Source organism: Diabrotica virgifera, chromosome 10, assembly GCF_917563875.1.
Source record: "Diabrotica virgifera virgifera chromosome 10, PGI_DIABVI_V3a".
NCBI lineage: Eukaryota > Metazoa > Arthropoda > Insecta > Coleoptera > Chrysomelidae > Diabrotica > Diabrotica virgifera.
Genome location: NC_065452.1, coordinates 99,696,014 through 99,719,110, shown reverse-complemented (window position 1 = coordinate 99,719,110; position 23,097 = coordinate 99,696,014). Strand labels below are relative to the sequence as shown.

General features: G+C 32.1%; 1 protein-coding gene across 2 annotated transcripts in view; it reads right to left on the bottom strand.

The window, feature by feature from the left end:
- Positions 1 to 21,515, bottom strand: part of LOC114333930 (protein limb expression 1 homolog) — a 212,919-nt gene extending 191,404 nt beyond the window's left edge. For both annotated transcript variants that reach the window (XR_007695672.1, XM_050641226.1), the window contains exon 1: positions 20,740 to 21,515. Coding sequence is in view for 1 of the 2 variants with exons in the window: in XM_050641226.1 (XP_050497183.1) it covers positions 20,740 to 20,932 (193 nt within the window). In the remaining variant the exon portion in view is untranslated. The remainder of the gene's footprint in view (positions 1 to 20,739) is intronic.
- Positions 21,516 to 23,097: the final 1,582 nt, after the last annotated feature.

Here is a 23,097-nt window from a genome sequence, read left to right as displayed (position 1 = left end):
GTGTCCCGAACATGGTATATTTTTGCCTTATTTCCCTGGAGTACTTAGAATTGGGAAGTATAATTGCCTTTTTGCACTTGCGTCTGTTTGTGCAACAGTTTTTATTCTAGCTGCATTTGACAAAACCTTGTCCGTATCAACTGAATCTCTCGTAGCTGCAAACCTTGGCGATATGTTAGAGATAATTTATCTAACTTTTTGGGATATTAATCCCTCTAAAAGGTTTTTAATTACTTTCATATCAGAATGCGACATTTGCCATCACACTTTATTAGAGCTAGTAGATATAAACTAACGCATTGAAATATCGTTAAGGGTTGTAGCTACGAGGGGTTAAGTTGGGTCAGGACAAGGTTTGGTCAAAATGTAGCTGCAATAAACACTGTTCCACAAACAGATGCAAGAGCAAAAAGGCAATGATAATCCGCAATTCTAAGTGTCGCCAAAACACTCCATAGAAAAATAAATAATGTTTATAACGGAGGTATAATTATTATTGCTTTTATAAAAAAAACACTGATTATTTTTATAATTTGTATTACCAATAATTATTGTCCATTAATTTTAACGATGCGTCATTATCTTTTACTAAATCATCATCAATGGTGCTACAGCCCTGTGAAAGAGCCTCGACCTTCCCAATTCTATTACGCCAGTCAGTCCTATCCATTGCCAACCGTTGCCAGTTTGCTGCGCCTATTTTTCTCCCATCCTCATCTACACCATCCTTCCATCTAAGTTTTGGCCTACCCCTATTTCTACTTCCCACAGGTTGTGACATAAGGATTCTTCTAGGAGGGTTGTTATGCTGTGATCTTGCTAGATGACCTGCCCATCTTAGTCTTCCTATTCTTATAGGAGATACTACGTCTTTACCACCAAATATATGTTTATATCTGTGGTGTACCTCGTAGTTGTACGTCCTCCTCCAAATACCATTTTCACAGATGCCACCGAATATTGCTCTCAGGATCCTTCGTTCAAATATAAGCAGTAGTTTTCATCTGCCTTGGAGATGGTCCATGTCTCCGATCCATATGTCAACACTGGTTGTATAAGGTTGTTCTATATGGTTATTTTTGTTTTTTGGCTTAAGTTTCTGCTTCTCATATGTCTACTCAGTCCAAAATAGCATTTGTTCGCTAGGATTATCCTTCGATTGATTTCTTCCGTCATGACGTTCTCCTTGGTGATCAGGGAGCCTAAGTATGAGAATTTGTCCACCACTTCAAAGGTAGAGTTATCAACAGTGAATTGGTGAGCGATGTTTCTGGCTGTATTGTTGGGTGTTGATGCCATCATCTTATTTTTCTCCTCGTTTACTTTCAGGCCCATATTTTTTGAGGCATTTGAGACGGTGGTGTACATTTCTTCTAGTTTGCTTGTTGTGCCGTCAACTAGGTTCACGTCATCTACATATGGCAAAATTTGGAATGATTTATTAAAAACATTTCCTCTGTTGGCTATTCGGGCATCTCTGACCGCCTTTTCCAGAGCTATGTTGAAGAGGAGACACGCCAGCACATCTCCCTCTCGCAGCCCAACATTCGTTTCAAATGCCTGTTATTGTTCGCCCTGTATTTCGACTTTGCAAACAACTTTACGCATTGCAGCCTTAACCAATATTATCAGTTTATCAGGGATGTGGAATTCATCCACGGCTTCATACAATTTATTTCTTAGGACACTATCATAGGGCGATTTTAAATCTACGAAAAGATCTTTTACTAAAAATGATTGTTTTCCAATTACAGAGTATTTTATTCAGTTTATCTATTTATTTTGATATTGTAGGTATATTATAAAGGGCTTACTAGTTTATCCTGCAGTGTCCGTATTAATATCAGGATAAACTAGTTTGTCCTAGGCCAAACTAGTTTATTCTAACGCGTTCAGGACAAACTGAAGTTTGTCCTGAAATCGGGTTTGGCCGGTAACATAACATATAAATAAAAATCAAATATTTTTTTTTCATTCCCATTTCAGAAGCCAACGAGTAAAGTACTCCTCTCTTATCGTCTCTGCTAATAGTGTATCATATAAAAACTAGTTAGTTAATGTGCTGTGTTTACCAACAAAAATACTGGTAAGGCGATTTTTAATTAACAGCAAATATCGACAACCAAAAAATTAGGCCAGTTCTTACTGGCCATACATATTTAATATTTTGGCATCCAGAATATTAAAATCAAATTATGGCATCAACATCATCTCAAACATCATCACAAACAGTACAACCCAGCTTCGCCGCAGTAACAAAAATCACACCAAAAAAACCTACAACAGCAATATCATGTCCCAGTAGAAGTTTCGCCATCGTTATGAACGCTCTTCCTGACGTCGTGCTATTTGAATACATCAAGGCAATCGGCGAAATTGTTACCCCTAAAGAAATAACCTTTGCTTCACGAATTTCTAACCAGCGTATATGCATATATCTTTCTTCCTTATCCGTAGTGGATAATCTTCTGCAAAATTATCCGACCATTACTGTTAGAAATCAAACAGTATCTATTCGCAGACTTATTACACCTGCAAAGAGGCTACTACTGTCCAACGTGAGCCCTTCGATCCCGAATTCACTCATAGAGCAAGCACTTAAAGAAGAACTTCGATTAAAACTTGCTTCTCCTATCTCTTTTATCCGATGCGGCTCACATGAGGATGAATACGCTCACATTTTCAGTTTTCGACGCTCTATCTATATTATACCGGATAAAGAAAACTTTGAATTAAATACCTCAATTTTAATATCGCATGAAAATAACAATAATAGAATCTTTATCACTTCGGATAAACTTGAATGTTTCTTATGTAAACAATCTGGACACACTGCAGACTCCTGTTCTAACCCTCAAGAAATATCTACCAATCTTTCTCAAAATACAACTTCTAGCCTAATCCCATTTGAAACTCCTTCTACTATGTCTCGTCATTCCTCCTCCTCAAAAGAAGAAATCAATCCAACTAATAACGACTTAATAACTCCAAATGAACAGTCTCTAATGTCAGTGTCCTTACCTTCAAATCCTTGCATCAAAAGAACTTATTCTACCGACACAAGTCTCGAATCACCCACTTTATCGGTTACTGATAACCCCCCAGACTTAAACCCTATAAATGATAAATCTCCCACAGCCTTTGCAACTCCTAAAACAGCTCCTAAAAAGAAATTAAAAACTGATGACAAAGAACTTGGTAAAATTACTCCCTCTGCTCAATCAACTATTGAACAATTAATTAGTGCTAACCCAGAGAGATTTTCTTTGACAGCATTACAGCTTATTGCCTTCCTGGAAAATTCCTTTGGTAGCAGTGATCCTCTCAAAGAAGCTCATAACTTTACCACCAACATTAAGTCTCTTTTAGAAGACCTTACGCAAATATATCAAGCTGTATCTGATAGATCGCTTAAAAATCGAATTACAAGATTATCTAAAAAGCTTAAGATCACATTAAATCCCGTAGACGCTGACGAAGTTGCAAACCTTTCATCCAATAATTCATGTACCTCCAACACCAATGATACCGATCTTTTCTAAAAATAATACAAAAGTCACTTTATTATGGGTACCATCCCATGTTGGCATTAGTGGTAATGAAAAAGCCGATTGCCTTGCCAAAAAAGCTGCATCATCGATGGATACCATACTTAATGTACAAATCTGTAATGATCTAAAAGCCAGACTGAAGAAGCACACTCTATCCACCTGGCAAATTCACTGGAATAAAATTACTTCAGTGCTGCATAAAATTAAGCCCTCAGTGAACCTATTTACCTGCCCTAGTTTATCTCGGAAAAACATGGCAATCTTACGAAGACTGCGTATAGGACATACCCGTAACGCCAACAGCTTGGTATTAGTCCTAACTTCAAAGATATCCTCAACAGTGCAGACCAAATCAACAAGGTTATCAAATTCCTCGAGAAGAATCAACTGTTAAACAAATTATAATTATTGTTAACTGATCTTTTTTTACTTATGTTAACTACTACTAATGTTAACTATATATTTATAATTTGTAATTTATAATATTACCATGTAAACTGTAACTCGTGCTAATGGCCATAGATGTCACATGCACGTTAATTTAAATAAAAAAAAAAAAAAAAAAATATTTTTCGAACCTGAAATCAATTGGATTTTGTAGGATTTATGAGAAAATATTAACATTATTTACCTAATTGGGTGGAGTAACTCGAGTATCTGAAGCATGGAAGTTTATAGGAAACCTCAGAAAAGTCACAAACGAACAGGGAGATTAAACCCCATAAGTAAAGGGTGATTCATTTAGAGGTATTTTTTTCAAAAAGAAAAACAATGAAAAAAACGAATTTTATTTGAAAATCTTTATTATCATACAAAAGCACCATTCTTTACAATTACTTCTTAATTTCTTTCAAATGTTGACCGTGGCTGCAATTAAAATGGTCCATTCTGAAGTTCCAATGACGCGTTGGAGTATCCTCAGTCGTAGCCGGTATATTCATGTAGACTGTAGACTTTGAACTTTCGATAGCCCCAAAGGAAAACGTCTAGAGGTCTGATGTCACTGGATATAGGCGGCCAATTCAACTTACCGAATCGTTCTCGTGGTAAAGCCATTGGCAAGTGGCGCCATATTTTTGGAACCAAATGTCATCCAAACCACGAGCTTCAATTTCAGGTACCAAATAGTCCGATATCATGGCGCAATAACGGTCTCCATCTACAGTAACATTCTGGCCGGCATGTGTTTTAAAGAAATATGGACCGACGATTTCACCGGCCCATAAACCACACCAAACTATTGTTTTTTCTGGATGTAATGGCAACTCTTGAACCTCTTCGGGTTATTCATCAACCTAAATACGGGCATTTTGTTTATTCACCTCCCCATTAAGCCAAAAATGGGCCTTATCGGAAAACAAATATTTTTTCCAAAACAGTGGATCTTCTGCCAGATTATCGAGAGCACTTAGACTGAAACAGTGACGACTCGGAAGGTCGACGGCGACGAATCGATTCTTCGTTATTTTCACGTATACAATCCGCTACCGCCACTATATTTTCTTGAGTACATGATGAACGTGGTCTATTTCGTCGCGTGTTATCCAATAATGAAAACTGGGTTTCAAATTTGCTGATGGTATAGCGAATTGTGCGCTCGGTAGGCCAATTATGTGGACCATAAGTTGCTCTAAGCTCACGAAACACATTCCTGATTGGACGTCTATTTTCGTAATAAAGCTGAATAGTTTCTAGACGTTTTGCCGGGCTAAGTCTTTCTAGTATGAAATGTCAAACAATACTGAATAAAAACGAAACGCAACGTCAGGTCATACGATTCATGCACGATCTCCCATCAAATCCCCACAGAAAAAAGTACCTATAAATGAAACATTTATAACAGAATAGGAGGATAATTACAAATCCCTATTGACCGGACCAAGATCAGATTGCGAAATAAATTATAGACTTCAGAACAGATCCAATAGACGAAGACGAAGTACAGCCAATCAATGTGGACGAGATAAGACGAACCTTAAGACAAATAAAAAACGGGCAAACTACAGGACCTGGAAACAACCCCATTGAATAAATAAAATTCGGACCGTCAATACTAATATTATAATTGTTGGCGGAGATCTTTAATAAACGTCTAATCAAACAAGGAAATATTCCAGAAGATTGGAGTTTGGCGTGTATAAAGTAACAGTTTAAGGCATCACGGGGCCCTAGGCGGCCATAAGAAGTAGGCCCCTTTATAGCGACCATTTACTTAAAACAAATTTTGGGAAGTAGTTACTCCAAAAATAAATTACGACAATTTAAAAAGATCGTTTTTCTTTATGTTACATTTCGCAACAACTGCTCATTAATAGTCCATATATCCCAAAGAAAAAAAGGGATATTGTGTCGATATGTGATTTTGCCCTGGGTATGAGTGCCACCCCTTCGGGGGTGAAAAAACATACATTCAAAATAAGTGCGGAAATGGATAAACTGATTGATTCTAAATAACTTTTATTCTATCGAGTTTTTTCACTAAATCAATACTTTTTGAGTTATTTGCGAGTGAATATGTTCATTTTTCAACAAAAAAAAAACACGTTTTTGGACGGTTTTTCGCAAATAACTCTAAAATTAAGTATCTTATCCAAAAAATATTCGTAAAAAAATATAGCGTATAAAAAATTTAAAAAAATGGTGTATGTATGAAGTATGTAGACCCAGTATAAACAGAACTGGAGCTAATGAAAAGTAGGTTCTTATTCGACAAATTACAAATCAAATATTTCAACGTAAATATCCAAAAAATTAAGTACTTTTCGGTGAAAAATCATCGCAACTTTTTTAACGTGTTAGTTTTATTTTTGTTTTTTTTTTAACAAGTTTCAAGTATCAAAATTAAGCAAGTAAAGCTTAAAATAATGTTGATTCCTTTTTTTGGCAAAAATCTTGAAAACTCATGAAAATCTTGAAAAAACTTAATAAGTATATCATTTAGATATATGATCTGTAAGTTTCACCGGTTCACAGTGCTTATATTTCAAAACACTAGAATATAAAGTAAAACAAATTTTTTGAAATTTTGAAAAAAAATGTCTTTCTTTTTCAAAATAACTTAAAAATTATTAGTGGTACGAAAAATCTTAAAGAGTAAAAAAATGTAGGTTTTGCTTTTCTGAATATTTCAGATTTTTGCATTTTGGAAGATGAAAATTGGTTAAGATATGAACGTTCAAAATTTTGCATACCCTGGGTACAGAATTTTTCATTTATTAAAGATTAATAAATGAAAATAGTATCTATCCTTGTGGGATCAGTACTCACCGGAGGGACTGCAGACATTCGGATACAATTAGCGTCTCTTTGCATAAACAATGACGACTTTGCTAAGTAACAAGACATTTACTCAACACACACACACTACCCATTACACTAGGTACCTGATTGGAAAAATCCACTGTACCATGCCAATGGCCATTAGTTGTCGAGGCATTAAGCCAAATAAAAAAAATTGCATACAGTCCTGATTAGTGACTTGTTCAAGCCGTTTCTACTACAGCCCTTTTTTTAAATATGTACTTTATACCGATAAAACTCACAGAGCATATAAACAATACATAAACAAAGTAGCTTGTGAAGCGGTAAGGATTAATTTCATTTGGGATGCTAATTAGAGGGATATTTCACCAGTTTTTTTTTACCCAAAAAATGGGATCAACTTTATTCTTAGCGTATCTTGCTTACTTTTTATGTTAGAAAATTTTTAAAAAACAAGTATAATGCTTTTTTAAACATTTAAACAAGTTATGATGAGTTTTCCATGAAAATTGCTTAATTTTTTGATTATTTCACGTTGAAATATTCGATTTGGAATTTGACGAATAAGAACCTACTTTTCATTAGCTACAACTCTGCTTCTACTGGGTCTACAGGCTGCACACATACACCATTTTTTCATTTTTTTTAAAGCTATATTTTTGCTAAGAATATTTTTTCGATAAAATACTTACTTTTTGAGTTATTTGTGAAAAACCGTCTAAAAACGTGTTATTTTTTGTTGCAAAATGAAGATATTCACTTGCAAATAACTCTAAATGTATTGACTTGATGAAAAAACTCTATTGATCAAAAGTTGCTTAGAATTAGTCAGTTTATACACTTCCGGACGTATTTTGACGGTATATTTTTTCACCCCCGAGAAGGGGTGGACTCAACCGTAGAGCAAAAACACACATTGGCACAATATCCAGGGCCGCGTTTAGGTCAATTGCCGCCCTAGGCAATTCTCTAGTAGCCGCCCTTCAAACATGTACCATTTTTGCGAAAAAAAATGCAAGCAGAATTTTTTATTTAGGGAGCGTTCAAGTATTATGTAACACGATTTTTGGTATGAATTGGTGATTATGGTATGAATTCACTTTTGACCGGTGAAAATAAACACAGAATGTTTTACATAAAAATGAAAAATTATGATTATGTATAATTTGCAATTTGCACTAGTATAAGATAGGAATGTGTTGCGATAGCAGTAGCCGTTATTTTTTAACTGTTATTTCACTGAAGCTATTTCACACTGTTACATCATTTTCATAACAACTGAAATATTCAGGTAGCTGACTACTTTTTTAATTATTGTAGACCTATAAGAAGAAAACCTACCCGTGTCCTGTCTAGAGTTCACGTCCGTTTTTTTAATTATTAACAATTTAATTTGTATGTAATTTCTACATACATTACATATATGCAATTTTATTATAAATGTATTAATTAATAAAGGGTCTACTTTGTTTAAACATTTCTTTAAAAAATTATTTTTTTCCAAATACATACCTATTTTCTTAATCATATCATTATAGTATGGTATAACTAGATCCAAACCCAGGCATCCAAAGTGAAAGTTATCCTCCAGCACCAAATTTTTCTATATGGTCTACATAATGTTCAGAAAAAAGTCACACCATTTTGAGCGTCGGGTATGGGGGGAAGAGGGGGGAGAAATCGGTAAATTCGTAGTTTTTTAAGTTTTTCGTCAATATTTCTAAAACTATGCGGTTTAGCATGAATAACCTTCTATACAAAAATGTTCTACATTTTTGAAACAAAAAAGGTCCTCTGCATAATCCGTCTAAAATGAACGGCTCCAAAGTTATGGAGGTAGTATAGTATAATTGGTCCAAAAAAGGCCTAACCCAGACATTAAAAGTAAAAGTTTTCCTCCAACACCAAATTGTTCTGTATGGTCCAGATATTATTCAGTAAACAGTTACACCATTTTGAGCGTCCCGTTTGGGGGGTAAATAGAGGAGAAATCGGTAAATTAGTAGTTTTTTATGTTTTTCGTCAATATTTCTAAAAATATGCTTTAATGTTCTATACAAAAATGTTCTACATTAAATTTAAGACGAAAAAGGTCCTATACAGAGTTGTTATAAAATCAACGATTCCACAGTTACGGAGGGTGAAAGGTGGAGGTTTTCGATACATTTTATATTTTTTGAGCAATTTATAATATTTTTACTGATTGAAATAAATTTTCTTTAACAGGATTTGCTATTTCAGTGGCCGATGGTATGTTAGTGATAATCCGTTGAAGAATTAAACGTCAACCTCACCACCCAAAATCATCTTCAATTGCCCAAAAAATATAAAAAGTATCGAAAACCTCCACATTTCACCCTCCGTAACTCTGGAACCGTTGATTTTATAACAATTAAGGATAGGACCATTTTTGTTTTAAATTTTATGTAGAACGTTTTTGTATATATAACATTGTTTACGCTTAAACATAGTTTTAGAAATATTGACGAAAAACGTAAAGAAGTTACTAATTTACCGACTTCTCCCTCATCTCCCCCCAAACCGGACGCTCAAAATGGTGTAACTTTTTACTGAACAATATGTGGATCATATAGAACAATTTGGTGTTGGAGGAATACTTTTACTTTGGATGTCTAGGTTAGGCCTTTTTTGGACCAATTATATTATACTACCTCCGTCACTTTGGAATCGTTCATTTTAGAAGGATTATGTATAGGACATTTTTTATTTCAAATTTATTGTAGAACATTTTTGTATAAAATGTTGTTCATGCCAAACCTCATAGTTTTAGAAATATTGACGAAAACTTAAAAAACTACGAATTTACCGACTTCCCCTTCTCCCCCTCTCCCCCCCAAACCTGACGCTCAAAAAGTGTACCTTTTTTCTGAACATTATATGGACGATATAGAACAATTTGGTGTTCGAGGATAACTTTCACTTTTGATGTCTGGGTTATGTCATTTTTTGAATCAATTCTATCATACTATTAATGATCATAGAAAAAGTTAAAGTATATTTTAATAAATACATTATTTTTATTAAATAATAATTTATTGAACATAATTTATTCATTAAAATATACCTTTAACTTTTTCTATGATTAATAATGATAGTATCATTACAAAAAATGGATTTTTGAGAAAATATTATTTTTTCAAAAATTATTTAAAAAATTAGACTGTTTATTAATTATTAAATGTCTAGGCAAATTGCATATTTGTAATTTACACAAAAGTACATACAAATTAAAAGAGGAAATATCAAAATTCATTGAGTAGATCCCAAGATATAGAAAATGGTAGTAGTTTTAAGTTGCTTTTTTAGTTTTTGAACTGTTTTAATTGTTGACCTATAGGATGAAAACCTACATGTTTCCTGCCTAGAGTTCGCGTTCGTTTTTTAATTATTAACAATTTAGTGCAATCAACGCAGAAGCTCAGAAGTTTAAGCCAAAAATCAAACTAACAAGATATAGAACACTATAGAATCTTATTAGAGCTAACATACGGGTCAGATACTTGAACTATCTGCATATCGTCTGCTCGTCTTCGAAAGGAAGATACTAAGAAGTATAATGGGCGCAATATATAAGAATGGTATATGAAGAAAGCGATATACTTTCGAATTGTACTAGAAGTACAAAGAAATAGTAAATGGTAGAGGTATAATATCCTTCATATGAATAGGTAAGCTTAGATAGGCTGGACATGCGGACATATGTGTCAAATGAAAATTACCCACCAATATGAACCCTATTAGCGATACCACTTGGAAATAGGAGTAGCAGTAGACCCTCGACCAACACTGAAATGGGTGTGGACGAGGATCCGAGGAAGATAGGCGCAGCAAAATGACAGCGCTTGAAGATGAAGGTCGAAGCTCAACTAGAGCTGTAGCACCACTAACCATAGTGCTTCCTCATGAGACTTTTTTTATTCAGTTCTTCATGTCGAGTTTAACAACTTTTCTAATAAGGAATTATTTTTGGGATTTGGCGTTTCGTAAATGTAGAGGTTTCTATACTTTGGGGCGTCCGACAACTGAAGTACCTTTAAAAATTTGTCGAACAATAATACCAGTAAATTGTAAGTATTTTAAGTATTTTTATCCGACAATTCTGCAAAAAAAAATCATAATTTTTGCTTTATTCGTGCGCCACCCCCCCCCCCCCATATAGGGGGTGCACGAATCATAAATAATTATGCCCTCTCACGAAAATCTCCACATTTATGCAACGCCCCCTTTCCGAAAATTTTTCGTATCAAAAAAGTTGTTAGACTCATGACATGAATAACAATAAAAAAGTCTTAAATGTGTTTTAAGTATTGGTCCTAGACCTTTAAAGCTTCGTTTCGTTTTTTAACCGACTAAACATAATTTCCAGTAGCATTATTTTAAGAATTAAATTGGATTATCTTTCATCATTGCTTTAGGTGGCATGTGCTATCTATTCTTATATCTTTTCGATTCGAACATATGTCGATTTTTTTATATCAATAATCTTTTGTTCTAATTTCCTAGGAAAATACTCAGAACATAAAACCAATTTGTTATTACACAATGAAGGTGAGATGATTAAAAATTTTGCATTTCCAATACGGAAAAATAAATAGTGAATAAATCACCCAAGAAAATACCCATTTTGAAGTTATACTTGTTTAGGCGCGATTGGGAGTGAATGCAAAAGTGCGCGAAGTCATCAAAATTGTTGGTGCCACGCGCAGATACATTATACGTTAGCTCTGATTGGGTATTCTAGTCTAAAGGCTAAGCGGAGAGTCTAATATTTTAATAATTTAATACTAAATAGCCCATGAAAAAAACATGCTATAAATTTTTGTCGAAAAACGACATATTTAGAGCATACGGTTCCTCACGAGAAAAGCAATTGCGGGGACGACACTTCCGTTCATAAAAAATGCCTTATTAACGTTTTTTTTTTTTTAATTTTTGGTATTATTTTAAGTATTAAAATTAGTTTAATATTTAAATAAAAATACAATTAAAATGTTCAAAATATAATATTTGTTTCGTTGAAATCATAAAAATAGAAGTATAACTTCTTACGTGCGTACAAAGTACATACACTCTTTTTTAATTGAAGTGGTACTAATTTCCTCTGAAAATACTCAGAGCATGAACACAATTGACGGACAACTGAGATGGCTAAACATTTTGAATTTTCAATAAGGAAAAATAAATAGTCAATAAATAAAAAGGGCACCCAAAAAAACTACAAAACATTGTTTAATTAAAATGGTACTATGATATTTTTTAACTGAGTAAATACCATTTTCCATGGCATTATTTTAAGAATAAAATAGTGTTAATCGTTTTTCATCTTTTATCAGTGCTTTATGTGATATTTTCCTTTCTATTCTTTCACATTTCTGTATTATTTTTTTGTCGATTTTTTTATATCAATAATATTTTCTTCTAATTTACTATGAAAATACTCAGCCCATAGAACCAATTTGTTATTACAAAATTGATGGACAACTGAGATGATTAAAAATTTTACATTCCCATCATCATCCTCTTTGCTTCTCGCTTCTTTCCACTTCATCCATCCAGCCCTAATTCTACTGCATGCATCTCCATCTATTTCTCCATTACTCTGTAATACCGATCCCAGGTACTTAAAACTATTGCTTTTTACAATCAGTTCACCATCCAAAGGTACCATTTTATTTGTAGTAACTCCGTCTTTAAATGAACGTTCCAAATACTCTGTTTTTGTCCTACTAAGTTTTAAACCTTTTTCCTCCAGAGTTTGCCTCCTCTGTTCCAGTTTTTGTTCTAAGTCTCTTTCACTATTTCCTACTAACACGACATCATCAGCATACATTAAGCACCATGGAATGTTACCCTGTAGTTTCGATGTTATCTGGTCCAAAACTAATGAGAATAAATACGAACTAAGCACAGAGCCTTGGTGCTTGGTACTTTCACATGAAATTTATCAGTCTCTCCCACACCTGTCCTAACACTAGTCGTTACTCCCTCATACATATCCCTCACAATCTTTACATATTCACCAAGGACTCCTTTCTTATTGAGTGCCCACCACAGAATCTCTATCATATGCTTTCTCAAGATCAATGAATACCATATGAGCGTTTGTTTCTTTACTCCTGTATTTTTCCATCAACTGCCTTATAATGAAAATTGCATCTGTTGTTGATCTGCCCTGCATAAAGCCAAATTGATTCTCGGATATTTCGGTCTCTTCACGTATCCGTCTATCAATTACTCTTTCCCATATTTTCATGGTGTGGCTAAGCAGTTTTATAGCCCTGTAGTTTGTACATTGTTGTATATCTCCCTTGTTTTTGTAAACAGGTACCAGTATACTGCTTCTCCATTCGTCTGGCATTTGTCCAACTTCCATAATTCTATTAAATAGGCCTGCTAGCCACCTTGTTCCTGTCTCTCCCAATGCTCTCCATACTTCCCCAGGAATATCATATGGTCCTACCGATTTTTCTTTCTTTATTTTTTGAAGCGCTTGAGCCACTTCCTCGTTTGATATTTTGGTGACCATTGCTGCTACTGTCTCCGTTGACTCTACAGGCTGTCTGTCAAATTCTTCATTTATAAGCTGTCAAAGTACTTTCTCCATCTCTTTTTGGCATCTCTTTCGTGAACTAGTATTTTATTATTTTCATCTCGGATACATCTAATCTGATTAAGATCTCTAAAATTTTACATTTCCAATAAGGAAAAATAAATAGTGGATAAATAAAATAAGCCCCAAAAGAACTTCAAAATTTTTTAATTGAAGTGGTACTTACTATGATATACGTTTTAATTATTCATACTTTTATTTTCTCATGTATAACAGTCAGAGAAAAAATATACAAAAATAAAAGTAATAACTTAATTTTCATTGACAGTACATGGAATAAAAGAGATACATGATGTCAAGAAAATGAATAATTTAATAATGATTCTGAATATACTTTCTTTGTATAAAAACTACATATTTCCAACTGTCTTCAGATGAAACAACAACACATTTTATATTTTTTATACATGAAGGAAAGAATCACCAAAATAATATATATAAAATGTGTAATATAATTTGCCTTACGAATTCTAGAACAAACAATAACATTCTAGTAATAGTCTAGTCGCAACATAAGGGGTCCCGTGGAAAATTCTAGCTCGCCGTGATTTGATGGTGGTATTATAGGTTTTTTGGGTCGCTGAATTCAATGGAAGTGGTCTGGAAGCCCTAATTTTATCCGATTCATTGTTATTAACAAATTATTGTAAAATTAGGTATATTTCAGGTATTATTAGAAGCCCTGTAGGTCCCAAAATATGTTCTTATTTTGTTAATAACAAAATAAACAAAAAAGTTTGTAGTCTTTTTCGTAGTATTTTTGTACGCTTATCGATTGCCACTAGTCGGGATAGCTTAAACCACCTTCCGACTTTTTTATTAATAAATTATTGCAAAAATAACTGTTTATAGTACGTTTACTCACGGTTTTTGCTCTAAATTAAAAAAAACTACTTGAACTGACATGAAATTTGGCATGCACGTAGCTAACATGTCAAAAAAGTGATAGTGTGCCGATCTGTGCTTTTACCCTGGGGGTGAGTTTCGCCCCTTTTCGGGGGTGGAAAAAGATACCTTTAAAATAAGTCCGGAAGTGGATAAACTGATTAATTCTAAGCAACTTTTGTTCTATAGAGTTTTTTCACTAAGTCAATACTTTTCGAGTTATTTGCGAGTGAATATGTTCATTTTTCAACAAAAAATCACGTTTTTAGACGGTTTTTCGCAAATAACTCAATAAGTAAGTATAAAAAATTTAGATAACAAAAACATAGAGTAGCAAAAATATAGACTATAAAAAAGTGAAAATACTGGTGTATGTGTGAGGTCTGTAGAACCAGTAGAAGCGGAGTTGTAGCTAATGAACAACAGGTTCACATTCGTCAAATTCCAAATCGAATATTTCAACATAAAATAACCTAAAAATGAAGCACTTTTTGAGAAAAATTCATTACAACTTAAAAAAAAAATTTAAAAAAAAAGTTTAAAAAAAATCTTTAAAAGCTTAAAAAAAACTTTATTTTTTGTTTAGTGAAAAAACTCTAGGTATAGAACAAAAGTTGCTTAGAAGTAATCAGTTTATCCACTTCCGGACTTATTTTAAAGGTATCTTTTTTCACCTCCAGGGTAAAAGCACACATCGGCACACTATCACTTTTTTGTTTGACATCTTAGTGCATGTTATCATTTTTTTTGTGCATGCCAAATTTCATGTCAATTCAAGTGGTTTTTTAAAATATAGAGCAAAAACCGTGAGTAAACGTACTATAAACAGTTATTTTTGCAATAATTTAATAATAACAAAGTCAGAAGGTGGTTTAAGCTATCACGACTAGTGGCAATCGATTAAGCGTATAAAAATACAAAAAATACTATGGAAAAGACTACAAACTTGCTGTAGATAGCGCATTACTTCGAACTTTTCGGCGAATAAACAATTATTTTGTTATTAACAAAATAAGAATATATTTTGAGTAATCGGGACTAGTCGCATTCGATTCAGCGACCAAAAATACACCAGCGAAGACAACACTATCAATTTATTTACAGGGCTTTTAATAATACCTAAAAAATACCCAATTTTATAATAATAATTACAACTAAACGGGTAATATTTGGGCTTCCAGGCCACTTCCATTGGATTCAGCGACCCAAAAACCTATAATACCACCATCAAATCACGGCGAGCTGGAATTTCCCACGGGACCCCTTATGTTGCGACTAGACTATAAATAAAGAATAAAGATTGACTAATCTGAAAACTTAATACGTAAATTATTAGGTAAATAATAAGGTATTAACCTTGTTTAAATTCTTATGTGGCTCAAGAGAAAACAATGTACATCAGTATATCAATATGTCTATATCAGTATATCAATGTATATCAAAATATCAGTAGGTAATACAAAGAGTTTAAATATAATTTATGGGTTAAAGTAACAAAAGCAACAAAGAATATTTTAAAACTAACTCTATTCTTTAAGCTTTCAGTATAAATAAACAATGTGTAAGTATTTTATAATTTAAGAGACAAAATAAAAGTATTTTAGAAGTTTTTAAAAATGAACTACAAAGAAATTAAATATACAGTATGTCCCTGTAAGTTGTATAATATGGAAAACTTTTTTATTATTAATTTTACGAAAAAAAGTTATTTTTCATAAAAAGCTCTTCATGCTCCAAAACCTAAGATTCAACCATCAGATATCAAATTTTATGAATATTATAGGAGGTGTGTCAAAAAGTTTGAATTTCACTCAAGAGTAAAGTAGCTTTATTTTTCACAATATTGAAAATTGCTATTATAAAAAGTTGTTTGGAATTAAAAACTATATTCTAATATGCAATTACATCCTTCTAATTGAAGTTTTTTTTTATTATGGATAACTAACATTATTTTCAGTTATTTCAATTATTCTGATAACTCTTTTATTATTAATGTAAAGACGGAAATAGTTTTGTACACACTTATGACAACAGGTGAACAGGGAAAAGTGTACTTTTGAAGTGTGTAAAACAAATAATTCCTAGCTGAGCGCTTTCGGCTTATAAAGCCATCTTCGGGGCTATGGTCAAAAGGTTCAAAATACCACTATGAAGAGAGATGGATCCCATGTACGATATACAAAAAATACTTCTATTACTTGTGCAGTTTTTTAATGATGGAAAAAATATAGAAAAAAACCTTGTCTGTCTGTTGAAAAAAGGTGGTCAATTCTTGCTGTTCTTAGTAGGAAAAGATGAAAAAACATATATATTACAAGCACAAAGGACTTTCACGAAAAACTACATTACATATAACAAAAATTTGATCATGGTAAGGTCAAGAGACCTTACCATCTGATGTGTGCTGTGTCAGTATGAAGAATTCTTCTGAAGAAGACATGGAATTCTTCTTATTACATGGGATCCATCTCTCTTCATAGTGGTATTTTGAACCTTTCGACCATAGCTCCGAAGATGGCTTTATAAGCCGAAAGCGCTCAGCTAGGAATTATTTGTTTTACACGCTTCAAAAGTACACTTTTCCCTGTTCACCTGCTTTTATTATTAATTTTACGAAAAAAAATTGATTCTTAATAAAAAGTTCTGGATGGTCTAAAACCTAAAATACTACCATCTTATATCAAATTTTATCAATTTTATACGAGGTATGTCAAAAAAGATAAACTTAGATCAAAAGTAAAGTACCTTTATAGTTCAGAATATTTCAATTAGAAGGATGTAATTACATACTGAAACATAGTTTTTAATTCTAAATAACTTTTCATAATAACAATTTTCGATATTGTAAAAAATAAACGTATTTTACTCTTGAGCGAAATTCATATTTTTTGATATACCTCGTATAAAATTGATAAAATTTGACATAAAATGGTTGTATTTTAGGTTTCAGACCATGCAGAACTTTTTTAGAAAATTAATAATAAAAGAGTTATCTGAATTGAAATAACTGAAAATAATGTTAGTTATCCATAATTCTTCAAAAAAAAAATTTAATTAGAAAGATGTAATTGCATACTAGAATATAGTTTTTAATTCCAAACAGCTTTTCATAATAGCAATTTTCAATATTGTCAAAAATAAAGCTACTTTACTCTTGAGTGAAATTCAAACTATTTGACACACCTCGTAGAATATTCAAAAAAATTTATATTTGATGGTTAAATCTTAGGTTTTGAACCATGCAGAGCTTTTTATGAAAAATAACTTTTTTTTGTAAAATTAATAATAAAAAATTTTCCATATGGATACAACTTACAGGGACATACTGTAGAAATAAAATTGTGCAACCAAAGAAATCAGAACAGTAGTACTTTTATTTTATTTTAGTACATAACACAAATAGTTTAAATATAATTTAAGGGTTGAGGTAACAAGAGTAACAAAGAATATTTTAAAAGTAGCTCTATTCTTTAAGTGTTCAAAATGAATAAACAATGTATAGGTGTTTTATAAGTCAAGAGACAAAATAAAAGTATTCCATAAGTTTTTAAAAATGAACTGTTACAAAGAAATTTAATAAAGAACGAAAATTATTATGTAACCAAAGAAATCAGAACAGTAATAATTTTATTTTATTTTAGTAGGTAATAAATTAAATAAATTGATTATGTATTTAAAGAAATCAGAAAAGTAGTAATTTCATTTTATTTTAGTAGGCAACAAAAAGAATTTATAAGGATTTTATAATGTAAGAGACAAAATATAAGTATTCCAGAAGTTAAAAATGAACTACAAAGAAATTTAACAAAAAAATAAATTTATTATGTACATATTTAAAGAAATCAGAAAAGTAGTAATTTTATTTTATTTTAGTAGGTAACACAAAGAATTTAAATATAATTTAAGGGTCAAGGTAACAAGAGCACAAAGGATATTTTAAAAATATGGAATTCTATTCTTTAAGTCTTCAAAATAAATAAACAATGTATAAGCATATTATAATTTTACCGACAAAATAAAAGTATTCCAGAAGTTTTTAAAAATGAACTACAAAGAAATTTAATAAAGAAATAAAATAATTTTAATAATTATTATTATGTAGGTAGCCAAAGAAGTCGGAACAATAGTACTTTGATTACTTATAGCTCTGGTAATTTGTATTGGGGACTAAGTATGTTAAGGTTAAAGGGTTAAAGTAACAAAAGCAACAAATAATATTTTTTAAGCAGCTCTATTCTTTAAGTGTTCAATATAAATAAACGTTGTATAAGCATTTTATAATTTGACAGACAAAATAAAAGTATTCCAGAAGTTATTAAAGATGAGCAACAAAGAAATTTAACAAAGAAATCAATTTATTATGTAATTAAAGAAATCAGAAAAGTGGTACTTTTATTTTATATTAGTGGGTAGCACAAAGAGTTTATATCTAATTTAATGGTTAAAGTATCAAGAGCGACACAGAATATTTTAAAAGTAGCTATGTTCTTTGTGTTCAATTCAAATAAACAATGTAAGTATAAGCATTTTATAATTTGACAAACCAAATAAAAGTTTTCTAGATGATTTTAAAAATGAACTACAAAGATTTAATAAAGAAATAAAATTATTACGTAATTTGTAAAATAATTTTATAATTTGACAGCCACCATAAAAGTATTCCAGAAGTTTTTAAAAATTAGCTACAAAATAATTTAACAAAGAAATTAATTTATTATGTAATTTAAAGAAATCAGAACAGAAGTAGATACTTTTAGTTTAGTATGTAACACAAAGAGTTTAAATTTAATTTAAGGGTTAAGTTAAAAAGAGCAACAAAGAATATTTTGAAAGTATGTAGCTCTATTCTTTAAATTTTCAAAATAAATAAACAATGTATAAGCATTTTATAATTTGACAGACAAAATAAAAGTATTCCAAAAGTTTTTAAAAATGAGCTACAAAAAGAAATTTAACAAAGAAATAAATTTATTATGTAATTTGTAGAAATCAGAACAGTAGTGACAGTAGTAAATACTTTTAGTATAGTACGTAACACAAAGAGTTTAAATATGATTGAAGGGTTAAGTTAACAAGAGCAACAAAGAATATTTTAAAAGTATGTAGCTCTATTCTTTAAGTGTTCAAAATAAATAAACAATTAAGCATTTTATAATTTGATAGACAAACCAAAAGTATTCTAGAAGTTTTTAAAAGTGAACTACAAAGAAATTTAAATAAAGAAATAAAATTATGTAACCAAAGAAATCAAAACAGTAGTTGTACTTTTATCGTATTTTAGTAGGCAACACAAAAAGTTTAAATATAATTTAAGGGTTAAGATAACAAGATCAACAATGAATATTTTAAAAGTACCTCTATTCTTTAAGTGTTTAATATAAATAAACAATGTATAAGCATTTTATAATTTGACAGACAAAATAAAAAAGTATTCACGAAGTTCTTAAAAATGAACAAATTTAATAAGGAAATAAAATAATTATGCAACCAAAGAAATCAGAACAGCAGTACTGTGTTATAACACTGGTAATTTGTATTGGTGACTAAGTATGTGTAAAGGGTTTAGGTAACAAAAGCAACAAAGAATATTTTTTAAAATAGCTCTATTTTTTAAGTGTTCAATATAAATAAACAATGTGTAAGCAATTTATAATTTAAGAGACTAAATAAAAGTATTCCAGAAGTTTTTATGACTGAACTTCAAAGAAATTTAATAAAGAACTAAAATTATTATGGAACCAAAGAAATCAGAACAGTAGTAGATAATTTCATTTTAGTACGTAACACAAAGAGTTTAAATATAATTTAAGGGTTAAGTGAACAAGAGCAACAAAGAATATTTTGAAAGTATGTAGCTCTATTCTTTAAGAGTAGAAAACAAAGTATAAATATTTATTAATTTGACAGACAAAATAAATGTATTCCAGAAGTTTTTAAAATCGAACTACAAAGAAATTTAATAAAAAATAAAATTATGTAACCAAAGAAATCAGAACAGTAGTACTTTTATTGTAGTTTAGTAGGTAACACAAAGAGTTTAAATATAATTTAAGTGTTAAGATAACAAGAGCAACAAGGAATATTTGAAAAGTAGCTCTGTACTTTAAGTGTTTAATATAAATAAACAATGTATAAGCATTTTATAATATGACAGACAAAATAGAAGTAAGTATTCCAGAAGTTTTTAAAAATGAACCATAAAGAAATTTAATAGAGAAATAAATTTATTATGTAACGAAAGAAATAAGCACAGTAGTAAGTACTTTTGTTAGTTATAAGTCTGGTAGTTTGTATTGGTGACTAAGTATACGTGAGTTTGTTAGATTTGCGAATAAAAGTTTTTAGTTGCGAATTATAAATTGGATTTGATTTGGTGTATTTAAATATAGAATTAATGTGTGGGTACGTTACCTCGATAGCTGACATCATCGTAAAGTTGAAGCATGGGAGCCGTTGACGAACAAGTCCATTGGGGGTCCGGGTACACCATCATGTCAGTCCTATTCTTTGTAGCTGCATTAGCCGCAGTGACCCCGTCAGCATCGCCAGAAGGTTCAAGAATGCGCCGCGAAACAAGATCGCGGCTTGCACATGCACTTCGCATTAATAAGTACCACTGGTAGTGCCACTGGTATGGTGGGCGCGCTCACTTTTTGTTTTTTGCGTTTGCATCCCGTTCCTGTGCACCGAGTAGGTGAAGGTGATAGCGTCCTGTCCCTGGCTGTTGGCTCCAATTTACATCGAAGCTACACAAGACAAAGCTTTCGTAATCATAAAAATAAAATAAAACGAAGATAAAAAAAGACGAAATAAAGGTAAAAGCGATCTTGTTCCCAAAATCGTCCGGCAAGCCGGCAAGAGCCCGAGCCGTCGAGAGCCGACAAGAAGTGTCAGTGCCCTGCTTGCGACTGTGATTGCCTCTGCCTATCCCTGCGACTGCCTGCGACCGTCAGATGGTAATCGCGACCACCTTACTGCACAAATGCACACTACTGAGTAACGAGTCTACACTCCAACATCACCATCTGCTTCGCCGTTTTCTTCCTCTCGCTTTCTTTTCCTCGACGTGATCCGTTTAATCCCTCTTTCTTCTCCCTGTTTCTATGCAATCGATCGCGACTTTCGGTTTAATGTCGAACTCGCGAATGTAAACGGTCTTACTTCTCTTAGTATGCTTGTACGTACGTACGTCCATGCTCTGCCAATGCGAGTGTTAGTACCAATGTCGATGTGTTCAGGCCCGAATCCGGCCACTGCTGCTTTTCTTTTTTCGGTACTTTATTATGAATTTTAATTTGACTTACTTTCATTTAAATAGTCGCTTCTAACAAAATGTAAAAACTATAAAGAATAAAAATAGCATATATCCACTTAAAGTGAATGTTAGATCCCAGTTAATTTTTTTAGGTAGTACTTGCTGAAATATTAAATATATTATCTCAAATTTTAATGATGTAAATCATTACTAGTGAGGGACAACAAGGTTTTCGGAAAAATAGGTCCACAATAGACGCCATAGTCATAGCCAGACAAATTGCTGAGAACAAGGGCGGATCCAGCTAGGGGGCCATGGCCCCCTCCGAGAATTTAAAAAAATATAAATTTAAATATTTGCAGTTAAATTTTTTTAGTTTTAAACACATATAATATATGTATAAAACAGAGGATAAATATGTCTTCTGGACTAGAACTGAACAAAAGCAGCAACGGAAGGTTCAATAATGACGTAGAATATTTTGTAAATCAAAATGTTAATAATGTTACAAAGTGCCGATTGTTAGAACGATCTTGGTAGCCATTTAAATCGTATAAATTTCCACATTCTGTACGCATATAGAATAAAAAAGAAATGAAGCGTTACTTGGGTCACCAGCACTGAGAACAAAGAAGTTTGCTGGTACTTTCGCACATTCAAAAGGGATTGTTTTGAAAGTATTGCCTTTTATTTTTCTAATGAAAAATATGGTCACAATAAAAGGATGACAGCCCAAAGCGTTGTAACTAAACCTTTATCATATTTTGCCAAACTCATGGGCAAAGACAGAGGCACACAAACCCATGAAAAAACATCATACCACAAGGAGTTCGTTCAGGTTGGGCTGGATTTGCTACAAAGTTATCGCAACCCGCAAAAGTTATTAACCAGATAGAATCTCAGAGGTCTAAAGAGATACAAAAAGACTACGACCAATAGTAGAGTCTGTAGGGTTCTTAGGTCGACAAAATATTCCTTTAAAAAGTCATCGTCATACTGGCCTTCTGCTTCTGAACGAAGATGCTGGACCTAGCAATGAGGGGAATTGTTAAGGTTTAAAATCGCATCAGGAGATAAGACTCTTAAACAACACCTATCCATAGCATCTTCCTGGGCAACATACATTAGTAGCACCATTCAAAATAAATTGATAAAAGGTTGTGAAAAAATAATTGAACAAATAATGAATCAGGTTCAAAAATATTACTCTGTCATGTTTGACGAAACGACCGACGTATCCCACATAGAACAGCTTTCTCTAAATTTGAGATACATACACAATAACAACATTCGTGAAGACTTTATCAAGTTCATTGACGCTTATGAGAACATAAAAATAATTAGTGAAAATCAAGAAAGAGGGGAAAAAGAAGGACTGGTAGGAGAAGCATTGGAAAAAATAGTATTAAACTTATTGAAAGAACTGCACTTGGATCCGAAGAAATATGTAGGAATCGGTTCTTCTTCTTCTTCAAGTGCCGTCTCCTAATCGGAGGTTGGATATCATCATCACT